The sequence below is a fragment of the Arachis ipaensis genome, chromosome B5, assembly GCF_059453495.1.
Source record: "Arachis ipaensis isolate K30076 ecotype BB chromosome B5, ASM5945349v1, whole genome shotgun sequence".
Taxonomy (NCBI): domain Eukaryota; kingdom Viridiplantae; phylum Streptophyta; class Magnoliopsida; order Fabales; family Fabaceae; genus Arachis; species Arachis ipaensis.
Window position 1 is genome coordinate 22,932,584 of NC_142440.1, and position 23,195 is coordinate 22,955,778.

General features: G+C 31.9%; 1 protein-coding gene and 1 pseudogene across 1 annotated transcript; both read right to left on the bottom strand.

The window, feature by feature from the left end:
* Window positions 1-4,184: 4,184 nt before the first annotated feature.
* LOC107641765 (glycine-rich RNA-binding protein 3, mitochondrial-like) lies at window positions 4,185-4,688 on the bottom strand. Its single transcript, XM_021123375.2, has 3 exons — window positions 4,547-4,688; window positions 4,369-4,437; window positions 4,185-4,264 (listed from the first exon to the last, which is right to left on the bottom strand). The coding sequence occupies exons 1-3, from the start codon at window positions 4,686-4,688 to the stop codon at window positions 4,185-4,187; spliced, it is 291 nt and encodes a 96-aa protein (XP_020979034.1).
* Window positions 4,689-6,486: 1,798 nt separating this feature from the next.
* Window positions 6,487-7,224, bottom strand: LOC107641767 (cyclin-dependent protein kinase inhibitor SMR6 pseudogene; annotated as a pseudogene).
* Window positions 7,225-23,195: the final 15,971 nt, after the last annotated feature.

Below are 23,195 nucleotides of genomic sequence, written 5' to 3' on the forward strand. Positions count from 1 at the left end.
GTTAGCATTTTTATTGTCTTGGAGCATCTCTTTAAATTCTGCTAATTGTTTTGTCATAAGGAGTAATTGCTGATTAAGTTCAATGATCTGTTCTTGAGGATTAGGATCAGTAGTTACTACCCTAGCCTCTTCTTTTATGGAGGACTCACTGCTAGGGTACAAATGTTGATTTCTAGCAACCGTATCTATGAGTTCTTGAGCTTCTTCAATCGTCTTCCTCATGTGTATAGATCCACCAGTTGAGTGGTCTAGAGACATATGAGCTTTTTCTGTAAGCCCATAGTAGAAAATATCTAACTGTACCCACTCTAAAAACATTTCAGAGGGGTATTTCCTTAGCATCCCTCTGTACCTCTCCCAGGCATTATAAAGGGATTCATGATCCTCTTGTTTAAAGCCTTAGATGTCTAGCCTCAGTTATGTCATCCTTTTTGGAGGGTAAAATTGATTCAGGAATTTGTCTGATAACTGTCTCTATATTTTTATGCTTGCTGTGGGTTGGTTATTTAACCACCTCTTAGCTTGATCTTTTACAGCAAATGGAAACAGTAATAATCTGTAGACATCCTGATCCACTTCTTTATCATGTACTGTGTCAGCAATTTGTAAGAAGTGTGCCAGAAACTCAGTAGGTTCTTCCTGTGGAAGACCGGAATATTGGCAATTTTGCTACACCATGATAATGAGCTGAGGATTTAGCTCAAAACTGCTTGCTTTGATGGGAGGTATACAGATGCTACTCTCATATGCAGCTGTAATGGGGTTAGCATATGACCCCAGAGCCCTTCTAGACTGCTCATTTCCACTTAGGTCCATGATGGAGAAAGGGAGATGATGTGAATTGCAAATAAAATATATATATATTTTTTTTTTGTAAATAACCGAAAAAAATAAAACAAAATAAATGGAAGATAAAATAGAACTTTCGAAAATTAGAAGAAAATAAAAGCAATTTGAAAACTAAATTAATTAATTGATTAAAAAGATTTTGGAAATTAGCAATCAAAAAGATATGATTGAAAATTATTTTTAAAAAAGATATGATTGAGAAGATATGATTGCAATTAAAAAAAAGAGATATGATTGAGAAGTTATGATTGCAATTTAAAAAAAAAAAGATATGATTGAAGAAATTAAAAAGATTTAATTTTTGAAAAAGATTTGAAAAGATCAATTTTTGAAATTAAAATTTTGACTTGACTAAAAAAAGATATGATTTTGAAAATCTTTGACTAATTTAATGCAAAATTTTGAAATTTATGAGTAAAATAAGGAAAAGATATTTTTTTGATTTTTGAATTTTAATGAGAAAAGAGAAAAATAACAAAATGACACTAAACTTAAAAATTTTAGATCAAAACAAAGAGAACAAACAAGAAAATTTTGAATGTCAAGATGAACACCAAGAACACTTTGAAGATCAAGATGAACACCAAGAACAAATTTTTGAAAAAATTTTTAAGTAAATAAAAGCACAAGGGACACCAAACTTAAAATTTTTAGAAAATCAAACACAAGTTTTCGAAAATTTAAAGGAAAACACAAAGAAGACACCAAACTTAGAATTTTTTTAAAGATCAAGAAAGACTAAGAATATGCAAATTCGAAAAACTGAAAGAAAATAACAACATGCAATTGACACCAAATTTAAAATATAAAACTAAACTCAAATAAAAGACTCAAATTTAGTGACTCTAAACCAATAAAAAAATTATTCCTAATCTAAGCAACAAAATAAACCGTCAGTTGTCCAAACTCGAACAATCCCTGGCAACGGCGCCAAAAACTTGGTGCACGAAATAACAATCACACTTTTGCAACTCCGCACAACTAACCAGCAAGTGCACTGGGTCGTCCAAGTAATACCTTACGTGAGTAAGGGTCGATCCCACGGAGATTGTCGGCTTGAAGTAAGCTATGGTTATCTTGTAACTCTTAGTCAGGATATCAATAATTCTCAGATTTAATTGTAAAAAGTAAAAGAACATGAAATAAATACTTGTTATGCAGTAATGAAGAACAGGTTGAGGTTTTGGAGATGCTTTGTCTTCTGAATCTCTGCTTTCCTACTGTCTTCTTCTTCATACACGCAAGGCTCCTTCCATGGCAAGCTTTATGTTGGGCATCACCGTTGTCAATGGCTACTTCCCGTCCTCTCAGTGAAAATGTTCCAAATGCGCTGTCACCGCACGGCTAATCAGCTGTTGGTTCTCGATCATGTTGGAATAGGATCCATTGATCCTTTTGCGTCTGTCACACGCCCAACACTCGCGAGTTTGAAGCTCGTCACAGTCATCCCTTCCCAGATCCTACTCGGAATACCACAAACAAGGTTTAGACTTTCCGGATCTCAGGAATGGCCGCCAGTAATTCTAGCCTATACCACGAAGGTTCCAATCTTATATTAGAAACCCAAGAGATACACATTCAAGCTTGATTGGATGTAAAACGGAGGTGGTTTTCAGGAACACGTTCATAGGTGAGAATGATGATGAGTGTCACGGATCATCACATTCATCAGGTTGAAGTATGAATGAATATCTTAGAATAGAAGCAAGCGTGTAGAATGGAAAACAATAGTAATTGCATTAATTCATGAAGAACAGCAGAGCTCCTCACCCCCAACAATGGAGTTTAGAGACTCATGCCATAGAAGATACAATATGAAACGTGTAGAATGTCATGAGGTACAAGATGAATCACTAAAAGTAGTTTTTATAGTAAACTAGTGACCTAGGGTTACAGAAAATGAGTAAGCTAGAGTAGTTAGTATAGAAATTCACTTCCGGGGCCCACTTGGTGTGTGCTTGGGCTGAGCATTGAAGCTTTCACGTGTAGAGACCTTTCTTGGAGTTAAACGCCAGCTTTTGTGCCAGTTTGGGCGTTTAACTCCAGCTTTCATGCCAGTTCTGGCGTTTTGACGCCAGAATTTCTATGCTGACTTGAAACACCGGTTTGGGACATCAAATCTCGGGAAAAGTATGGACTATTATATATTGATGGAAAGCCCAGGATGTCTACTTTCCAACGCAATTGAGAGCTCGCTAATTGGGATTCTGTAGCTCCATAATATTCTCTTCGAGTGCAGGGAGGTCAGAATCCAACAGCATCTGCAGTCCTTTTTCAGCCTCTGAATCAGATTTTTGCTCAGGTCCCTCAATTTCAGCCAGAAAATACCTGAAATCACAGAAAAATACACAAACTCATAGTAAAGTCCAGAAATGTGATTTTTATTTAAAAACTAATAAAAACATAATAAAAACTAACTAAAATATACTAAAAACATACTAAAAACAATGCCAAAAAGCGTATAAATTATCCACTCATCACACATCAAAATATTATATTTACATAACTAAGGTCATTGTAAGACCCATCCCATGTGATATTTTTATGGAACATATTTTCTTCATCACATCATGTCTTTCTGCACGTAAAAGAAATAAACATGTTAGATATCTTGCATTTATGCTTTTGATGATGCAATACATATACAGCAAAATAAATTTTAAATATATTTATAGCTAAATCAATTTGCCTTTGATATACTTTCCTAGACCCTTCATTGACGCAAGATGTTTGAATACCTGCTTGTCTTTTTTTTTAACGCCAAATTAGCCCCTGATAAATTTTCAATCAAATACTTAGGACCCAATAAAAAAACCCTCAAGTTGACCAACGTCAAAACACCAAAAGTAACTAAGCAACAAAAACTGAAGCTTCTTCCCCCACCAGCTTTGTACTGCTGCTAATTGATACATGCTTAAAAGGTGAATCATGTAAACGCCCCACCTAGAGTTTTAGCAGAGGGGTTATGAAATAGAGCACTAGAAACCTAAGAATTCTTTAAATTCAAATCTGGAAGAAGATGTCTTGCTAGGATCAAAGATAAGTTGAGAAATTTACACATAAAACACAAGAAGTAGAAGTGTTCTACATTCCTGAAACTGACACATTTAATTGAAGATCACATGAAATATCTATGGCACAAATTCAAAAAATAATGTTTAAAAAAATTACCTACATATAATTACACAAAACTTTCTTGACAAGTATAGCATCCATACTTCAACAAATTTAAACATGAAACTATGTAGCTCCAGAAATGTATCAATTGACATGATTACTAACACCATAGAAGCAGCAAATCTGCATACCTGCCCATCTAAGGCTTGAATGGCACTTCACACCTCCTCAACCGAACTGTAAGTAATAAACCCAAATCCTCTGGATCTGCCAAAATCACGGTCCACAATTATCCTTGCTACAAAAATCACAAGATAAAACAGCAATTAACATTGAATCACTAACTTGAAACTAATCCCAAACCAACAAAAAAAATAGCAATAAGAGAATCCAACTATTTACCATCAACAACATCACCATATTTCCCAAAAACCTCCCTCAAACTTTGCTCATCAGTGGAATACGAAACACCTGCAATGGATAAACACACCATGTTCATTACATAATTGTTATTATCAACTAAAGGTGAAAAAGTATGCCAATTCATGGATGCAACTCAGGTAATCCTACAACCGCGCACCTCCTATAAACAGCTTCATACTTGGAGCATTTGACATGCACCGTACATACTGGAAAACAGACAGGATTTCACATAAATCCAAACTGATCTTCCTACTTGTCACTTGCCTTAGTATATTTCCAGTTCTACTGAAGAAAGCCATTCTGCAGCTAGAAGAAAAATCAGAAATTGTAATCACTGAAGCTATATTATGTAAATCACATTACTCAAAAAATGCAACATTGAATCCATCCCACATAAACCAGGTAACAAATTCATGAAACCATGAATTAGTACAAAAGGTTTTCCATTTAACCTAACATTCAGCTTATTCTTTACCCAAACAAGCACACATATTTCACAGAAACCGTTAATTAACTTCCACCTAACAAAATATGAAAAATTAGACCATTCTAACCTAGATTTCGTCTGATTTTGGTTCGGGCATAAAAAAGTGTTCTTATATATTAAGATCACCAATTCACCACAAAATAATCATAAATAAATAGCAAAAGGAATCAACAGAAGAGAGAAAAAGAAAAGAAAGATTAACTCACGTTCCTTTCCTTGCTGTGGTGGATTCTCTTGTGCTATGGTGGTAACAGCGGCGGTGAAGGCAGTGGAGGCGATGACAGACACCAACTCAGCTTTTGACCCCTCTCTCTCTCTCATCTTCATGCATTTTCTCTCTCTCTTCGAAGTTCGACGGTGGCTGGATAGCGAAGGAGCGCGACGCCCTACTCTTCTTCCTCGCGGTGACAGGAAGCTTGCGGTGAGACGCGACAGAGGAGCTCGGCGATGCTAGGGTTTCTGCCTTCGTCGATCTTGGGGGCTGTGATGAAGTAGGGGCTGGGAGGAAGGTGAACGACAATGGTAGAGGATGGGAGGAAGGGAAACGATGTACGATGGAGGGGTTGGGAGGAGCTCGACGAAGGTGGGGGCTGGCTCGAAGGAAAACGGTGAGAATGGGGGATGTGACGAAGTGATAGGATTTTTTTTTGTTCTAAGTTATTAATTAGGAGGGAATGGGGATTTTGCTGGGAGTGAAGGGGGAATTTTGGGATTTGGGGGGGGGGAGGGGGAATGATGGCGTTTATGGGGAGGGATAGTTAAAAAAAAAATAAATTAAAAAAAAAAACGGTGATCATAGATCACCTTAGGCCACTCCTAATAACCGTGACTATAGATATCTTTAGGTCACTTTCCAAAACCGTGACCATAGAGCCTTTTAGGTCACCCTTTCGAAAAACCGTAACCATAGACCTTTTTTGGTCACTGTAAAAAACCGTGACCATAGACCCCTTTAGGTCACTCCTAAAACTGTGACATAGACCCTTTTAGGCCACCCACCAAAACCGTGACCATAGACCACTTTAGGTCACCCCCCAAAACCGTGACCATAGACCCCTTTAGGTCACCCTTTTTTGAAAAACCGTGACCATAGACCCTTTTTTGTCGCCGTAAAAAACTGTGGTCATAGACCCCTTTAGGCCACCTCTAAAACCGTGACCATAAACCCTTTTAGGCCGCCCCTCAAAACCGTAACTATAGACCACTTTAGGTCACCTCCAAAACCGTGACTATAGACCCTTTTTGGTCACTGTAAAAAATCGTGACCATAGACCCTTTTAGGTAACTCCCAAAAAAGTGACCATAAATACCCTATGGTCACCCTTTTTATAAAAACCGTGATCATAGCTTTTTTTTTTTTGTCAAGGTAAAAAAAATCGTAGCTATAGACCCAAAATATTGTGGTGTATTTTACACAGTATATCAAAACTAATATATATATACAGTGACTAAGTAAGTATTATTAAAATTAAAGTCACATCTTTTTACATTTTAGTAACATTATTTTTAGCAACATTTTTTAAAAAACATTATTAAATAGTAAAAAAATGTTACTTTAATTTGAATCATAGCTACCATAACCACCATAGCATAAGTATACAAGACTAGAGTGATATATATACATGAAATCAATCAAATAGCCCTTTCAACAACATGGCGAATGAAGACAGTTTCCAAGTCCGGCGGAGTGAAGAACTCCTTAGCTCCACCACCGGCGCCGTGGTAGTTGCACTTGAGAGAAGATTTTGGCTTCCTCGGAGCCGGTGGACAGTTCAAAGTTGTTGGAACCCTTGCTTCTTTTCCCGTTGGAGTTGTTGAAGTTGAAAACTCATCTTGTTGTTCTTCTTCTTGTTGTTTAGCTTTCTGATCCACCGGAATCACAGTGTAAATTGGTTTCAATGGCGCTCTCAAAGACGTTCCGGCGATGACCCATTTTCTGTTATTGTTATCTGATGAGTCTAACCCTCCTCCTCCTTCTATTATTTGTGGTGGCTTCTCAGAGAATCCCATGATTCTTATTATTATTATTATAACAATAAACAATAAAAAAGTGTTACAAGGAATGTGTTTGTATATATAGCACAGAGAATATATAATAGGATGGGAAGGGAATGAATAATTATAAAGAAGATTAGATAGGTTACGTTATTCTATTCTCTCTCTCTCTCTCTCTTTTTCACTTTTCTTTTGGGTATGTAAAATTAAATGCCGGGAATGGTATAATGGTATGAGGAATAAGATGATGAAAGCTAAGTATGAAACAGGTAAGAAAGTGTTGACTATATTATAAGAGTGGTGAAAGTGAGGAATAAAGAGGGTGAGGGGGGAAAAATTAAAAGGAAGAAAAAGGTTTTTGCACTGAGAAAGATATGAGATAACAAAGAAGGGTTTTCAAGTCTTGAGTGGAAGAGTAGTAGTATTATTATTGTGCTTTGAATATCATTGTTGGTTGTTGAAGGTGAGGGGACATAGGAAAAGTGGAATGAAGAGTTTAAGGACCTACTTTTATATAGATAATAGGCGCACACACACTTGGTGCGCCTTGCTTCTAAAGTCATTCAAGGAATTTGTACCCAAATAAAGAAAAAAGAAAATAAGTAAAAGAAAGAATAGTGATTCTAGGTACTTTTTATGGAATAAAATATTATTTTAATTTTTAAATATTTGGTTAAATTTTAATTTTGTCTTTAGAATTTAAAACATTTTAATTTTGTTTTAAATATTTATTTCATTATATTTTTATTTTATTATTGTATTTCATTGCTGTTTACACTCTCAATAAATCACTACCACTATTGGTATGGCTACTATAATTTCGATTTTTGCTACTACTTAAAAAAAAATTATAATAAAAGAAAAGGAATTTTTGGAAAAAAATAATTTTAATCAAAAGACCAAAATAAAATAAAATAAGACGTTTAAAATAAAAATATAATGTTTCAAATATTAATGACAAAATTAAAGTTCAGTCTAAAATTTAAAGATTAAAATAATATTTTATTCCGCTTTTATTCTTATATGAGTTTTTTTTACTCCTTTTCTTTTTTTAATTATGTCAAGTCAATTATTTTGTTTTTATTGTTGAATATATATATGTATGTGTGGGCATGTGTGCGTGTGCCTGCCTGTGTACAAAACAAAGAAAATTTTAAATTAGAACAACAGAATAAATTAATCATTTTCTTTATTTTATAATAGAAGTAAAGTAAAAATGGTGAGATGCAGATTTATTGAAAAAGATGATGATTTATAATAATATAGGTGTATGTTATTACTTTTTGCCTCTTGTGACATGCTTTTCTATAAGAAAAGGAGAGAATAAAAAATGCTTTTTACATTCTTCAAAAAGCCTTTTTATTAGGATTTTTAATTTTAATAAATAAATTAATTATAATAATTACTGAAATAAATAATTTAAAAATATTTATCAAAATAAATATTCCACTCTTATCTCGTTTACATCGTAAACAAGATAATTTTGTACGTATCTTATTTACAGTGTGTTTTTTTAATTTTCGTATTGTAAACGAGATATATGTATTTATAAATAATTAAATATAATTTTTAAAAATAATAAAAAATATTAATAATATAATTTGGATCAAACTTTTAAAAATAAAATGTTTCAGATAATAAAGAAGTATTTATTTTGGTAAATATTTTTTAAATTATTTATTTCCGTAATTATTATAATTTATTTATTTATTAAAATAAAAAACCCCTTTTTATTTAGGAAAAGTCTTTTTTTTTCCGGATAAATATTTGTGTGGATTTTTTTAATTAAAGTGATTTTATTAAATGTTAAATATATTTTAACAAGAATATGATACTTTTATTAAAAAAATAAATTATTTTTTTTTAAAAGTCAATAATATCTTGTTTTTAGAAAATAGAAAAAACTTTTTAATATTTAAAAATTACATTTTAAAAATCTTTTCAATTGAAAATAACTTTTTATATAAAAAATTAAAAAAATAAGTACTTCTTGAAAAAATTAATTCAAACTATATCTAAATAATATTAAAAAGATGCTTTTTCATTCTCTAAAATGTTTTTTATCAGAAAAAGATTTTTAAAAAATTACACTCCGTCAAAAGTGTTTTTGTAAAAATAATAATAACAATAATAACAATATTAAATTTTTACCCTTCGATTAGTTTTATATGTATAAAAAATGTGCGATATATATGTGTCTAGTTACTTATTAAATGAAGAAAGTTTTATAATATATAATGAATTATTAGATAATTTAATATGTGTAATCGAATATATTTGATTAAGTCTAACAATATATGTAATATATGCATTTTTTTTCTTAGTATATCAATTGCCATTTTAAAAAAAATAGTATTTAATTATACGAAGAGAAAATGGTTCTGATACGCCAAATAAAAATATTTTGATACCTAGAATAATTCTACTAAGCATATAGGGAAGTAGGGAACTCCTAATTTCCAATTTTCTTAAAAAAAGAAAGCAACATTCCAAGAATCAAGACCCTGTCCTTGTCTTGAAATTCCTAGCCAAATACATAATGTACTCATGACAATTGTGAGAGAGAGAGAGATTGTTGATATGAGAAAAAGAAAATATAAGGTTTCAAATATGGAAGAATAAGACATTATTGAATACTTGAATCTCTATGAGTGCTGTATAGAATTATAGAAAAAATTTTAAGTGTTTCGATACAGGTATTTTAATAATTTTTAGTTATTGATCTTAATTATAAAAAATATATATATAATATATGATTAAGATTATTGATTCTGTTAGGGATGTTTCGGTATACTTAAAAAGTTTTCCAAAATTATAAAGAATGGTAGATAGTGGACGGTGCCCCCAAAGAAGCCCGTGACATAAGCGTAAACCATTAAATAACATTGTCTGAGAAAGAGATACCAGAGACGTGGGCACAGTGTAAATGTCTGTAAATAAAAAGAGAGAAAATGTGAGTGCCCGTGACAATTGCTGAACATTGAGAACCATATATCTATAACACTGAAACTAATTAAGCCACTTTGGATTTTGCCGCCAAGTTTTCAGGGTATATTGGGATCACCAATATGTATATATTAAAAACCAATTATTTTTTATTTCTATCACAATCACAAAGTAGTTATTATAAGAAACGGATTTAATTAAATAATTATATAAAATATTTTATATTATTAATATATTAAAATAAAATATATATAATATTATTCATAAAATTATTAATTAATATTATTACCATTCTCTCTAATATGCTCGTCCTATTATTCATTATATTATATTTTATAAAGATAATTCTATGATAAAAATATTTTTTGTGTGGGAAGAAATCAAGAAAATAAAAAAGAGTGTATAAATTTATTTTAAAAAATTAATAAAAATAAAATAGCATTTTTTTAAATAAATATCCGACTATCTACAAAAGTAAATTTTATCTTTTTATTATTATTTTTTATCGTAGTATGTACTCTTTTATAAAAATCTCATTTGATTAATAGTGACAACGGGTAGAACAGAATTTAGATTTTATTCTAATTCTATCTGCGGATTTAAATATTTTCTAAAATTTTATTTTATTTTATTCGTGACTTGAGAATCTTCTAACTATAATTTTATCTATATCTTAAAATTTTTCACTTGATGCTATCTACAATAAATCAATTTTTTTTTAACTAAACACAATATTTAATGATTTCATATTTTATAAACATACTAATAAAATAAAAAATATAAAATTAAGTCTATATTAAAATTAAAAAAAAATCCTAATATAAATCATATTAAAATTACAAAAAAAAAATTAGGTTCGATATTTATCAATTTCATTATATATGTATAATAATTTTTAATTATATACTATATTATATCAAGAGTTTAAGTAAATCGGATAAAATTAATCCTAAATTTAACATCCTATTCTATTCGATTCGTAGTTCAATCTATTTTGCTTTTAATTCTGACCTGTTGTGAGTCAAATTACCAAACCTACTTGAACAAATTAGGTTGGAATAAATATTTGCGGATATAATTTACTATTATCGGCTCTACATGCAATGCGATATGAAATAAAGGAGCCTTTTTCCATTTCTTATTAATTTCGGGCCCCTTTCTTTTTGAATATGTGGTTTGGAGAATAAAATCATATTTTTCTCCCCTAAAAATTCCAATATGCAATCAAAATCTTGTATTGTGACTTTGGTGTGTGTGTGTGTTTTTTTTCTTTTTTTTTTTTTTTTGTGATTGACGTTTCGTTACAGGATTTGTTCACTTAATATTTTCAATCAGCACTCCATCCAAACTACAAAACAAAGGACAATCCATCAATTTATTTATTAAAAAGCTAAGAATAAAAATTCTTATTATAATGAAGTCATCAGTTATCAAGGCTTATTACAAATAATATTTTAAAAGATATTAATGTAATTGACATATGAAATTTTCACACTCGAGAATAATAAAATTTAGAAAGAAGAATAACAGTTATTAAGATAAAAACCACTTAATCGCATATATATAGAAGTGATGTAAATTTTACCGACGGCTAAAGTATCGATAATTAATTTTATCGACAAGAAAGACCGTCGAGAAAACTGTCGTTAATAAATTTCAATCAATATTATCGATGGCTGTAAACGGTCAGTAATATTATTTTAATATTACCGTCGTATGAAAATATTTTTTTCATTATACTGAGGGTTTGGTCGTCAATAACATTAACAATAAAAAAATAATAAAATATTAATTGATTATTTTTTATTTCTTAAACATAATTTACCGACAGCTAATGTTTGGATTTTGTAAGTCATATATATATATCGAATTCTTAACTATTTATTTGAATTTCTGTTATACGATTAAATTTTAATACAAGCAGTAAATGATATAAAAGAGTTTTTATTCAAACTGAAATTAAATAGATAGCAATTAAGTTTATAGAATTATTCAAAACTAAAACACAACAGAAAAACAAAAATAAAAAATATCATCAAAACAAAAAATACAAATATACTACCTATAATCATTGACATAAAGTCACCGTCATCGTCATCGGCTTCATCCGGAAGTCCTGGTGGGGCTCGTGGTGGCGCTAGTGGCATCGGCTCCATCCTGAACTAATAATATATTTCAATAAATACTTAAAAATTTGAGTCTTTGTCACTAAAGATCGACTCATTCACAACAGGCAGCAACTTAAGTGTTTTATTAAAAGTAGGGGGAAAAAAAAGCTTAAGTTATTACTTTTAAAATTTGTAATTTACAAATTATTTATAAATGGTTCATGAACTAAAAAAATTATACTTTAACCATTCTAGACTCGAAAATGGAACAGACCTGGCCTGAATGTAACTTGAAGGTGTAATAATTTTATATTCCAATTCATTTTCAACGTCTTAACAATGACATTAATTAGTTGACAAATTATCTTTAATTAAGGCGTTAACACAGTTGCTGTAATTAATTCAAGTGATTGATTGACGTAATTTTTCAAACAAAAATATACTTAATAAATAATTAATTAAAATTTTATACATTTAAAAATTAAATATTAAATATCTAAAATTTATGTTAACTATTATTAGTTAACTTTTGTTATTTCTTTATTAAATTTGCCCTTTTTCCAAACATGTGTCTTCTAGAACAAACAATTTTGCTACGTGATCAAGCATTTCGATTAATTAATTAAGTTGAATTAAATTAGTTTTAATTTATTAGTCCAAATGCTCACAAAGAAATACTCACACTTTCAAACACTTGATATATATATATATCATTCTCTCTCACACTCTTATGATTACATAAATGTCTCCAATTTTAGTGCATACAAGTTTAAAATTTAATGTACCCGCAAGAGGTCATCCTGATCCTATGATCATTCATGTGTATACAAAGATGATGATCTATGAGTTTTTTTTTTTTTGTTTTTTTTTTTTATTTAAAGAATAACTTTCATTTATAAAAACATCATACGGCAGTTACAAATTACAGCAAGAGCATTAAATCTATATCTAAATCAGAAGATAAAATATTTTATATATTAAATTATAAACTAAAAAAAATACAATATTCAATTATAAATAATCTTAATGAATAGAAATAGAGATAAAATTAAGCCTTTTTATTTTTAAATTTACACAAATATCCTGCAATATAGTAGGATAGTTTTTTTCTCGACTCAAATAGATCTGATCACTTTTTAGATTTATAAAAAATTACATATATATTTAGCTTTTCTCAAAATGTCTTTCTCCTATATTAAGAACTGCACCACAAAAATCAAAATACCCATAAAATAAAAATCAGTACACTTTAAAAGAGAATCATTATACTACAAAAAAGATGAATAATTACAAGAGAGTTATTGTCGTACTAGATTTACAAAATAAAATTGAAAGAAAATTGAAAATCAGAAACAACAAATAAAACCAGAAATAAGGGAAGGAGAAGAAGATAGACTGTGAGAGTAAAAGGAAAAAGAAAAAGAAAGAAAGAAAGGAAGAAAGGAGAAAGAAAGTAACCTTTTCATATATGAAACTAGAGGCAGAAAAAGAGGGAAAGGAGTTGAGGACACAGAGAGACAAGGTAAGCAGATGAGAAAAAGAAAGGAGAGGGAGAAAAAAAAAGTTTTGCGAGAGAGAAGAGAGGAGATGGAGAACTGCCGCCACTAAAATTGAAGGCGGCAATGGCAATCCTCAAAGCGGTGTCCAAGCGTACTTTGTTATCAGAGAGAGAGAAAGAGAGAGGGAGAGAGAGTATCTACAAGTGTATTTAAAATTATAAAAAAAAATTTTAATTTAATTTTATAAATAAATAATATAAATGTTTAGCATTTTTTTTTGATATATCAAATATGAAAAAATATATAAATACTTAAAATTAAAGTATAAAACTTAATTTTATATTATATGTAATGAAATATTTTCACACAAATAAAAAAGTATGTTATTGTATACTTAATTTATATTATATATAATAAAATATTTTCACATAAATAAAAAATTATGCTGTATACGTGATTAAGAACTATAATTTAAAAAAATAAAAAAATTTAAATTTGGTCAACATTTTTGTTTATTAAACTTGCTCCAAAAAATAATTATTTTTACTATTAAAATAGAATATTATTCTTCAAAAATTTTCAGAATTAAACTTTAGAACATACACAATAATTCTAGACCCTAAAAATTATGAAATTGAAAACACAAAGACATTATACATTATTTAAAAACGTTTTAACTAAATCGACATTTGCAAAACTTAACAAAAAATTTTAATTAAATTTTATTTTTTTTAGTAAATTAGACACCCTAAAATTAAGTCCATAAAATTATAATCTACGACTGAAAACAATATTAACAAAACTCATTCAATTCTATCTAGGAAGTTTTAAAATAATATGCACAACTTTTGTAAAGCAGTCGCTTTATAAGAGTTATAGAAACACATATTTTTATAGACAATATAATCAAATGCAAAAATTTTTAACATAAAAATACAGAAATTTATGCTAACTGAATACATAAATTCCAGCAAAAAAAAAAAAAAAAAACTCAACTCAATATATTCTAACTAAACTAAACACAAAATTATACTGTAATAAACACATAGCTGATTGTTTCCAAAATTATGCAAAAAACGAAAAAAGGCATCTAAAATTCAAATAAATCATATTTACTAATTAGTTAGATTAAGATACGAATCTCTTTCATGTGAGTTATTTGAGATAATAGAATCAATTGATTTTGATTTAATTGATTTGCGTTCCAATCATCTATTGTTAGAAAAATAATTTGAAGATTGATGATGATGAATAATAATGAAGATAAAATCTAAAGAGAAATTTTGATTTCAAAAATGACAAAATAACATATTTGAAAGAGGATAATCATGCATATAATGTTTCTAGTTCCAGAAAAAAAATCAGAGGAAGAAACAGTGTTGAAATTAAGGACGAAAATAACAAAATTAGAGAACGAAAGATTGATAAGAAGAGAAGGGTTTAAAAGAATTTTCGTATTGTTCACCTAACATTTCTAGTAATAAAATGATAAATACATTTCAAAATATAAAAGATACATATACTATTATGTTTGATAGTGTAAAGAGCAAGTATGATGTGTCAGGAGTTAGTTAAAAGTGATTGTGATTAATTATAGAGTTGTTTGAATCATTATTAGTATGTACAAGTTAGTTAGAGTAACTGATCTGAGTTAGCATTACTCTCATATAAATAGATTCCGTTTAGTGTAATAACTTGGGATGAATTCATTATAGCCATAACACTCTCTTTTCTCATGTACTCACTTTCTCTAGTCTACTCTCCTCCTTCAAGCTCAGGCCTGATACCTTACATGGTATTAGATCTTCAAACTCTGGCTACTGAAACAAAGCTAACTATTCAAATTTTTTCAGTTCCAGTGGTGCTGAAACTAGATCCATTTAATTTTTTGTCGTGGAAAGATCATATCAAGGCAATAGTTGAGGGCTATGAACTCTTGCATCGTCTCACAGGGAAGGATACTCCAAAAAAGTTCACATCCGAGGCAAATCGAAGCTCCGAAATCATCTCATCAGAATACAAGAAATGAAAGAAACAAGATGCACATATCAAAGCCTGGCTTCTTGCGCCTATGAGTAAGAATTTCACAACTCGAATGGTTAACTACGAATTTTCACATCAAATTTGCTCTAGGTTAAATATATTTTTTGCTACATAAGTGAGGGCGAACATCATGCAATTAAAGAACAAATTAGGAATGGTGAAGAAAACTAGTTCAGTTAATGAATATCTACTGAAAATTAAAGAAACTGTTGATGTATTGATCTCGGTTGGTGCTGAAATTTCTGAATTAGATCATATTATGAAAATCTTGAATGGATTACCAGAGGAATTTAGTGCGTTAATAACATCTGTGGTGTCAAGATTTGAACTAGTATCGATTAGAGAACTAGAAGCCCTATTGATGGCTGATGAAAGCATGTTAGAGAGATTCAAGAAGTCTGACTCTTTTATTCAAGCTAATATTGTGCAGTATGAGAATCAATCTCAAAGACAGTATCAGGCAAAATCCTCACTCAGATTTTAAAGAGGTGGCTGATTTGGCAATTTTAGAGGAGGCAGAGGTGATAGATTTGGAAACTTCAGAGGAGGAAGCTGATTTTCAACCCCAAGAATCTCGTGTCAGCTATGTAATAAATATGGACATCTAGCAGCTCAGTGTTGGCATCGGTTTGATGAGGCATTTGAGACTAGGAATCATGAACAACGAAGTTTTGAACCAAGAAACTATGCTGGATCAAGTTCACAGGGTCAGAGAAGAGGACTTAGGGCAAATCTTGCCATGAGCAATACACTTGCTACTCTTGCCATGATTAGTGATCTGAATTGGTATCTGGACTCTGAAGCAACACATCATATGACTCCCGATCCATATAACTTGATGCAAAAATTAGTTTATGATGGTTCAAAACAAGTCATGATTGGAGACGGTTTAGGTTTGCATATTATTCATGTTGGAAACACATTATTTAAACCTAATTTGAGCACAAAATTGTTTAAGCTAGCCAATTTATTACATGTTTCTAATATAACAAAGAATCTTATTAGTGTAAATAAGCTTGCCAAAGACAATAATATTTTCTTTGAGCTCCATGATGATTTTTGCTGTGTTAAATCTCAGGAGACTAATGAAGTGCTCCTCCTTGGTTCTGTTGATAATGGACTCTATAAGTTCAACAATTTCAGTCTTGCTGTCTCAGTTGTAAAATCCGATAAATTAATAATAAATAATTAACTAATAAATTAATTATGAGCCAAGAGAATTAGGAATTAAATTTAATAATTTGAAGAAGTAAACATAATTAAAATATGAATTAAAATACTAATTTTAACAATTTTGGCCCGAAATTAGGCTAATGGACCGAACCGGTTGAACTAGGCCCGTATTGTACCCAAGGCCCAACATATATAAACGAAACTCAGCCTCTTTTCTCTCTCCATTTCTGATTCACGCTGGATTGAAGAAGGGGAGCCAAGAACCCTAACCTCTATTTTCAATTCAATCTTCAATCACTCATATCTCTCACCGCCGCACCGTTTGCGGCTACGCGTTCGTCTCATCGAGATCTTCAATTCTATCCTAACAAAGTGGTAAGGATCTCTAAATTTCTTGCCCAGTTTTTCATTCCATCCATTTTCACGTTTTTGCTTCATGGGTATTGAAAATTTTTGTGTTTTTTATGGTTTAGGCATAATCTAGCATTGCGTAATCATTAGGTTTCATCCATATAAGCTGTGGGTACGGTAAGGAATTATTAAATCTTTGTGAATTATTGAATTAGTGAACCCTAGTATTTGATTATGGTAAAATTGTATGAACTAGATTGAATTTCTTATTCATTGGAGTGAATTGAAGTACTTGGAATAAAGCTTTGGTGGCTGGAACTTATTGAATTTGATTCGGAGTCTTGGAAGCTTAAATTGTGGTGTTTTGAGCTTAGGAAGAAATCAGCTAAGGTACGGTTTCAGTTTCTTGTAGTTAATATATAATATTGTGTGAAAACTTAGGCTAGTAGGCTATTAGCCTTAAGATAAGTTGAATTGCATGAATTAATTGATTGAATGAATAGGATGATGTAGAATATGGAATGAGGTTGTACTGAAGGAGTATTGTTATGATGTTATAGATTGATGATGATTATTGATGAGTATTGAATGATAAATTAAACATTGGTGTTGATGATGATTGAATTGCATGTTTTGGTTGATGATATTGTGTGTGATATGTGACTAATTGAATGGAGGTTGGATATGAGCTTGTGAATATTATATTGATGTATAATGATTATGATGGATTGGAATTGTGTATATTTGGTGTGATTATTACGTGGATGGTAATTGTTGGAAGTTGTTGAAATGAATCAACTGGGAATTGAATGGTTTAAGTGTTGGAATAATTGAGAAGTAATTGAGCAATATTTGTTAGGGTGTGGGAGTATTTAGTATGGAATTGGTATGGTTAAATTTGGAATTGAATTGAGGATTTTGAAACTGGAGAACTTTGGTAAAATTTTGGTAAAAACCGATTTTTGACTTATTTCGGTGGGGCATAACTTGGCTTCCAGACTCCCAAATCTTGTGAAACTTGTTTTGAATAAAATTGGGTTTGTGAAGTTTATAATGTTCAAAGAACGAATTGAAAATGATTTTTTACAAAAAATTATGCGCGTTTAAAGTTAGTGTGAAAAACTAATTTCTGAACTTAACAGTTTTTTTGGGAATGTTGATATGCGTGCATACGTGGCAGGGTCATATGTATGCGGTATTGGGCTCTGCCTACTCACTTGCATAGGTGGACGAGGGCAGCGTACGCGACTTTGGCGTTTTGACTTACTCGCGTATGCGGAAGAAGCTTGCGTACGCAACACCCTGTTTTGGCTGAAATGAATTTTTTGTGTTTTTTATCAGTCCTCTAGCCTTTTAAACCCTGTTATGAGTCTAAAGCCAATGTACTAGAGGGTAGAAGGGTTAGGGATGAAATTTAATGGGTTGAGATAGCAAATTGAAGAATAATAATTATGATATATGGTATTGTGGGATGATGATGAGGAGGATGAGAATTACATGAATAAATATACTTATGAAAGTTGAGACTTTGAGAGATGATTGATGGCGATGATGATATTGATTGATTATGATAGTGACTATGGACAGAGTGAGATAATATTAAGAATAAAATAGATAAAAAGACAATGAATGTGATAAGTTTGGCAAGGTCGGTGGTGTTATCCCACTTACAGTTTGACTTGTGGTTATAACCCGAGCAAGGATGATGGTGAAATCCCGCTTGTTCATGGTTCTCTCTCTAATTGCATGGTGACAGGGCACATATTCCTTCTAATGGTGACAGGGCACTCTCCCTCTAACGGTCAGCCGATGTGTTGAGATAATTGTGTGCAACAGACAGACAATGTATGGGTTAGCTACTGAACATGTCGAATTTTGATTGTATAACCGACAAATGAGACTCATCAGTCATAGGACAGACATGCATCATATGCACTTGTATGTTTTGTTTGAGTGTGCATTTATTTTGGCTTTCCTATTTACTTAACTGTAATTAACTACTACCTAATCTATTTGCTGTATCTGCTATCCATATCTGTGTTTTCCTTGTTTGTTTTGTATGTGTTTGTTTCTGATAGATCCTTCATGCTGGTAGAGGTGACGCTGAGGGTTGTTCCACTTGGTGATTTGGAGGTTTTTAGAGAATGAAAGAAAAAAGTTAGATTAGAATCCTTAGATATAGTTACCATAATTCTAGTTTAGTGAAAACTTTAGGATTTGATATTGGTTGTTGGAGATTTTGGAATGCCTCTGGCTTCCCAGGACATTATGTATTATCTATATGGACACCTTTACCATACTGAGAACTCCCGGTTCTCATTCCATATATATTTTATTATTTTTCATATGCAGGACGTGAGGCACCTTGCTGAGTGTGCTGGAGACTTTGCTAAAGCAAAGATCTACTTTTAGGGATATTATGTTTTGTATTTTATATATATATAAGATGTACTCTCCACTTTTATATAGAATTTGTATTTTGTCCCTCTTAGAGATTGACTTGGAGAATCAGGATTTATATTTTGTTTTTGGGATACTTTTAGATTGTATATATGTATATATGTATACTCTGGCTAGCCTTTGCTACGCAGGTTGAGTCTGGAGCTTGTTAAAATGTATCTCTTTTGAAACTCTTATCTCGTATTATTGTGTTTCTTCTGTTTTACTATTTATGCATTTTATTCTTAACCGTTCGAGTGCAATGCGACTTTTGAGTTCTGTTTTTCTCAACTTCTCTTCAAGGCTCCTAGTAAACTATTCATGTGTGTGTGTGTGTGTTTGTACGTATTTTACTTTTAGAAGTCGTAATACTCTACCACCTCTGATTTATGAACTTAAGCGTAAAGTTTTGTATGGTAGGTTGTTACATCGGCACCCAAAGCACTACTAGCATCTACAAGCCCCTCTAATATTTTTAGGCTCTGGCACAATTGATTAGGCCATCCTTATTACACTATTTTAACTAAAGTCATGCAATCTTACAATATTAAAGTTGATGTTTCTAAGTCAATTTTTCAGCTTGTTGCATGGAAAAATCACACAATTTACCATTTTCTCACTCTTCTACAATATATTCTCAACCTCTTAAGTTAGGGTACTCTGGTATTTGGGGTCCTTCCCCTTTTCCTGGAATAAATGGTGCACGTTACTATGTTCAATTTCTTTATGCTTATTCCAAGTTCACTTGGCTATACTTAATTTCGTCCTACTCTCAGCTCAAATAAGTTTCTATGAGTTTTCAAAACATGGTAGAATTACAATTGAATGCTAAAATCAAAGTGTTTTAAAGCGATAATGCTAAGAAATACATAAGCTTGTCTAAGGTTTTTTAGGACAAAAGGATATTGCATAGGTTTTCTTGTCCCCATGTTCATCAACAAAATAGAGCTTCAAAGAGGAAGCATCGACATATTGTCGAAATGGGACTGACTTTAATGGCAAATGCAGTTGTTCCTCTAAAGTAATAGGGTGAAGCCTTTCTTACGGCGGCACAACTCATTAATATTCTCCCAACACCTATTTTGGGCAATGTATCACCAATGGAGAAGTTGCTGAATAAAAACCTGATTATCAGAATCTCAAAGTGTTTGGATGTCTGTGTTTCCCTTATCTAAGAGCCTATAATCAACATAAACTGGAATTCAGATTAGAACCCTTTATCTTTTTGGGATATGGAACTCAATATAAAGGCTTTCAATATCTTCTTCCTTCGGGTAAAGTAATCATTACTAGGCATTGTGTATTTGATGAGACCTCCTTTCATTTTAAACGTACCACTCATAGTTCCGACCCTCCAACCCCCGTCGACTTATCTCATATACCTCCACTTCAGATTCACACCAATACCACACCAACAACCACCTTACCATCATCTACCTCACATACACAATCTCATCTTAATTATCATTCTGCCATCACCTCTCCCTTCTTTCACACATCACCTGAACCAGCATCCAATACTGAATCTTCATCTTCTTCTGATTCACTTTCCTTTTGCCCTCAAAACACCCATCCAATGACTATACAGGCCAAAGTTGGGATCTTCAAACCTAAGGTGTTTAATGCTTCTTTAGAACCTAAGACAGTGAAGCAGGCGCTTGCAATTCCTCACTGGAAACAAGATAAGCCATGGATGATGAATACGCAACACTCATGAGAAATAACACTTGGACATTGGTGCAGCTACCTCCTAAGAAGCATGCTATATACTGTAAGTGGGTTTTTCGTGCCAAATTCAATGCATATGCCTCTCTTCAAAAGTACAAGGCGCGCCTTGTGGCTCAAGGGTTTCATCAGTGCCCTGTCCAAGATTTCAAATAAATGTTCAGCCCTGTTATTAAGCCAACGTCTATAAGAATGGTGCTTTTAATTGTTGTTTCACACAATTAGCAGCTTCGTCAACTCGATGTGAACTTCCTTAATAGTGAACTCGATGAGGAAGTTTACATGCTCTAGCCAAAGGGCTATGAAGCTGGTGATACCAACACTGTTTGCAAGCTTTTCAAGGCTCTCTACGGCCTGAACCAGGCTCCCCGTGCTTGGTACATTATGTTGTGTGGTACTTTTCAGTCACTTGGGTTTTAGCCGACCAAGTTTAACGTGTCCTTGTTTACTTGCTTTGATGGCTCTGAGAAGACATTTGCCCTCATCTATGTTGATGATATCATACTTACTAAGAGTTCTTCATCCCTGATTGATCAAATTGTTTAGCAACTTCATCAGAAATTCGCACTCAAAAACATGGGGTCGTTGCATTACTTTCTTGGTATTCAAGTCATGCCTACAAGCTTAGGGGGATTAGATTGTGTCAGAACAAGTACATACAGGAGGTCCTTAAGAAGGCAAAAATGTCTGATTGCAAAGGAGGTCCCACACCTCTTCCTTCGGATATAAAATTGTCTAGCAAAGATGGCGTTCCATTTTGAGATCTGAGTCTCTACAAAACCATGGTAGGCAGCCTTCAATATGGCATTGTAACGCGATCAGAGCTTACTTATGCAGTTAACAGGGTCTGCCAGTTAATGCACAACCCTTAGATACTCACTGGAAGGTTGTCAAGCGAATTCTTTGCTACCTTAACACCACAGCCACATTTGGTCTTCATCTTTCTCCCTTGGTGGATGCAAGGATCACTGGATATACTAACAGTGATTAGGGCAGTAACCCTGATGATCGCAAGTCTACAAATGGTTATTGTGTGTTCTATGGTAAGAATCTAGTTGCTTGGTCTTCCTAAAAGTAGCATGCAGTGACTCGCAGCAGTACCGATGAGGCGAAGTATAAGGGTTTAGCTGCGCTGATTCTTAAGACCACCTGACTTTGCAACTTGTTGGATGAACTCCACATGCCACTCCAAAGTCCTCCTCAACTTTTTTGTGACATTCTCAGTGTCGTCTTATTAGCAGCTATTCCTGTCCTTCACTCAAAATCAAAGCATTCTGAGATAGATTTGAGTTTTTTGCGGACCATATTGCAAAAGGCAATATAGCAGTGAGTCATATTTCCAGTAGTATTTAAATGGCTGATATCTTTTCAAAGGCAATCTCCTCTAAACTGTTCAGTAACTTCAGAGGCAAACTTAGGATTTAACCGTGTCAGGTCCTGAGTTTGAGGGGCGATGATAGTGTAGAGAGCAAGTCTGACGTGTCACGAGTTAGTTAGAAGTGATTGTGATTAATGAGAGTGGTTAGAGTCATTGTTAATATGTATAAGTTAGTTAAAGTAACCGAGTCAGCATAACTCTCCTATAAATAGATTCCACTTAGTGTAAAAACTTGGGATGGATTCATTATAGCAATAACCCTCTCTTCTCTCTCGTATTCTCTCTCTCTCTCTCTCTACTCTACTTGTAACCACCCAATTTCTCGTATGTCATGATCACACTAAAAGCTAAGCATTACTAACTTGCTTTCCAATTTAGTAACTAATATTTATTATATGATCCTATTTCGTTATTAAAGCACAGTTATTTTGTCGGAAAAATTTTTTTCTTGAAAATGTTTAGTTCAGTAAGCAGAAACATTTAAAGATAAGTTCACAAATAATAACAGATGAAGTAGAATCAGAACTTTTATGTATATACATTGCATGTTGATTAACATCACTAGGAGTATATATATATATATATATATATATATATATATATATATATATATGACATTTCCTAGTCCCTTTAAACTACAAAGGCGATGGAATAATACTCTA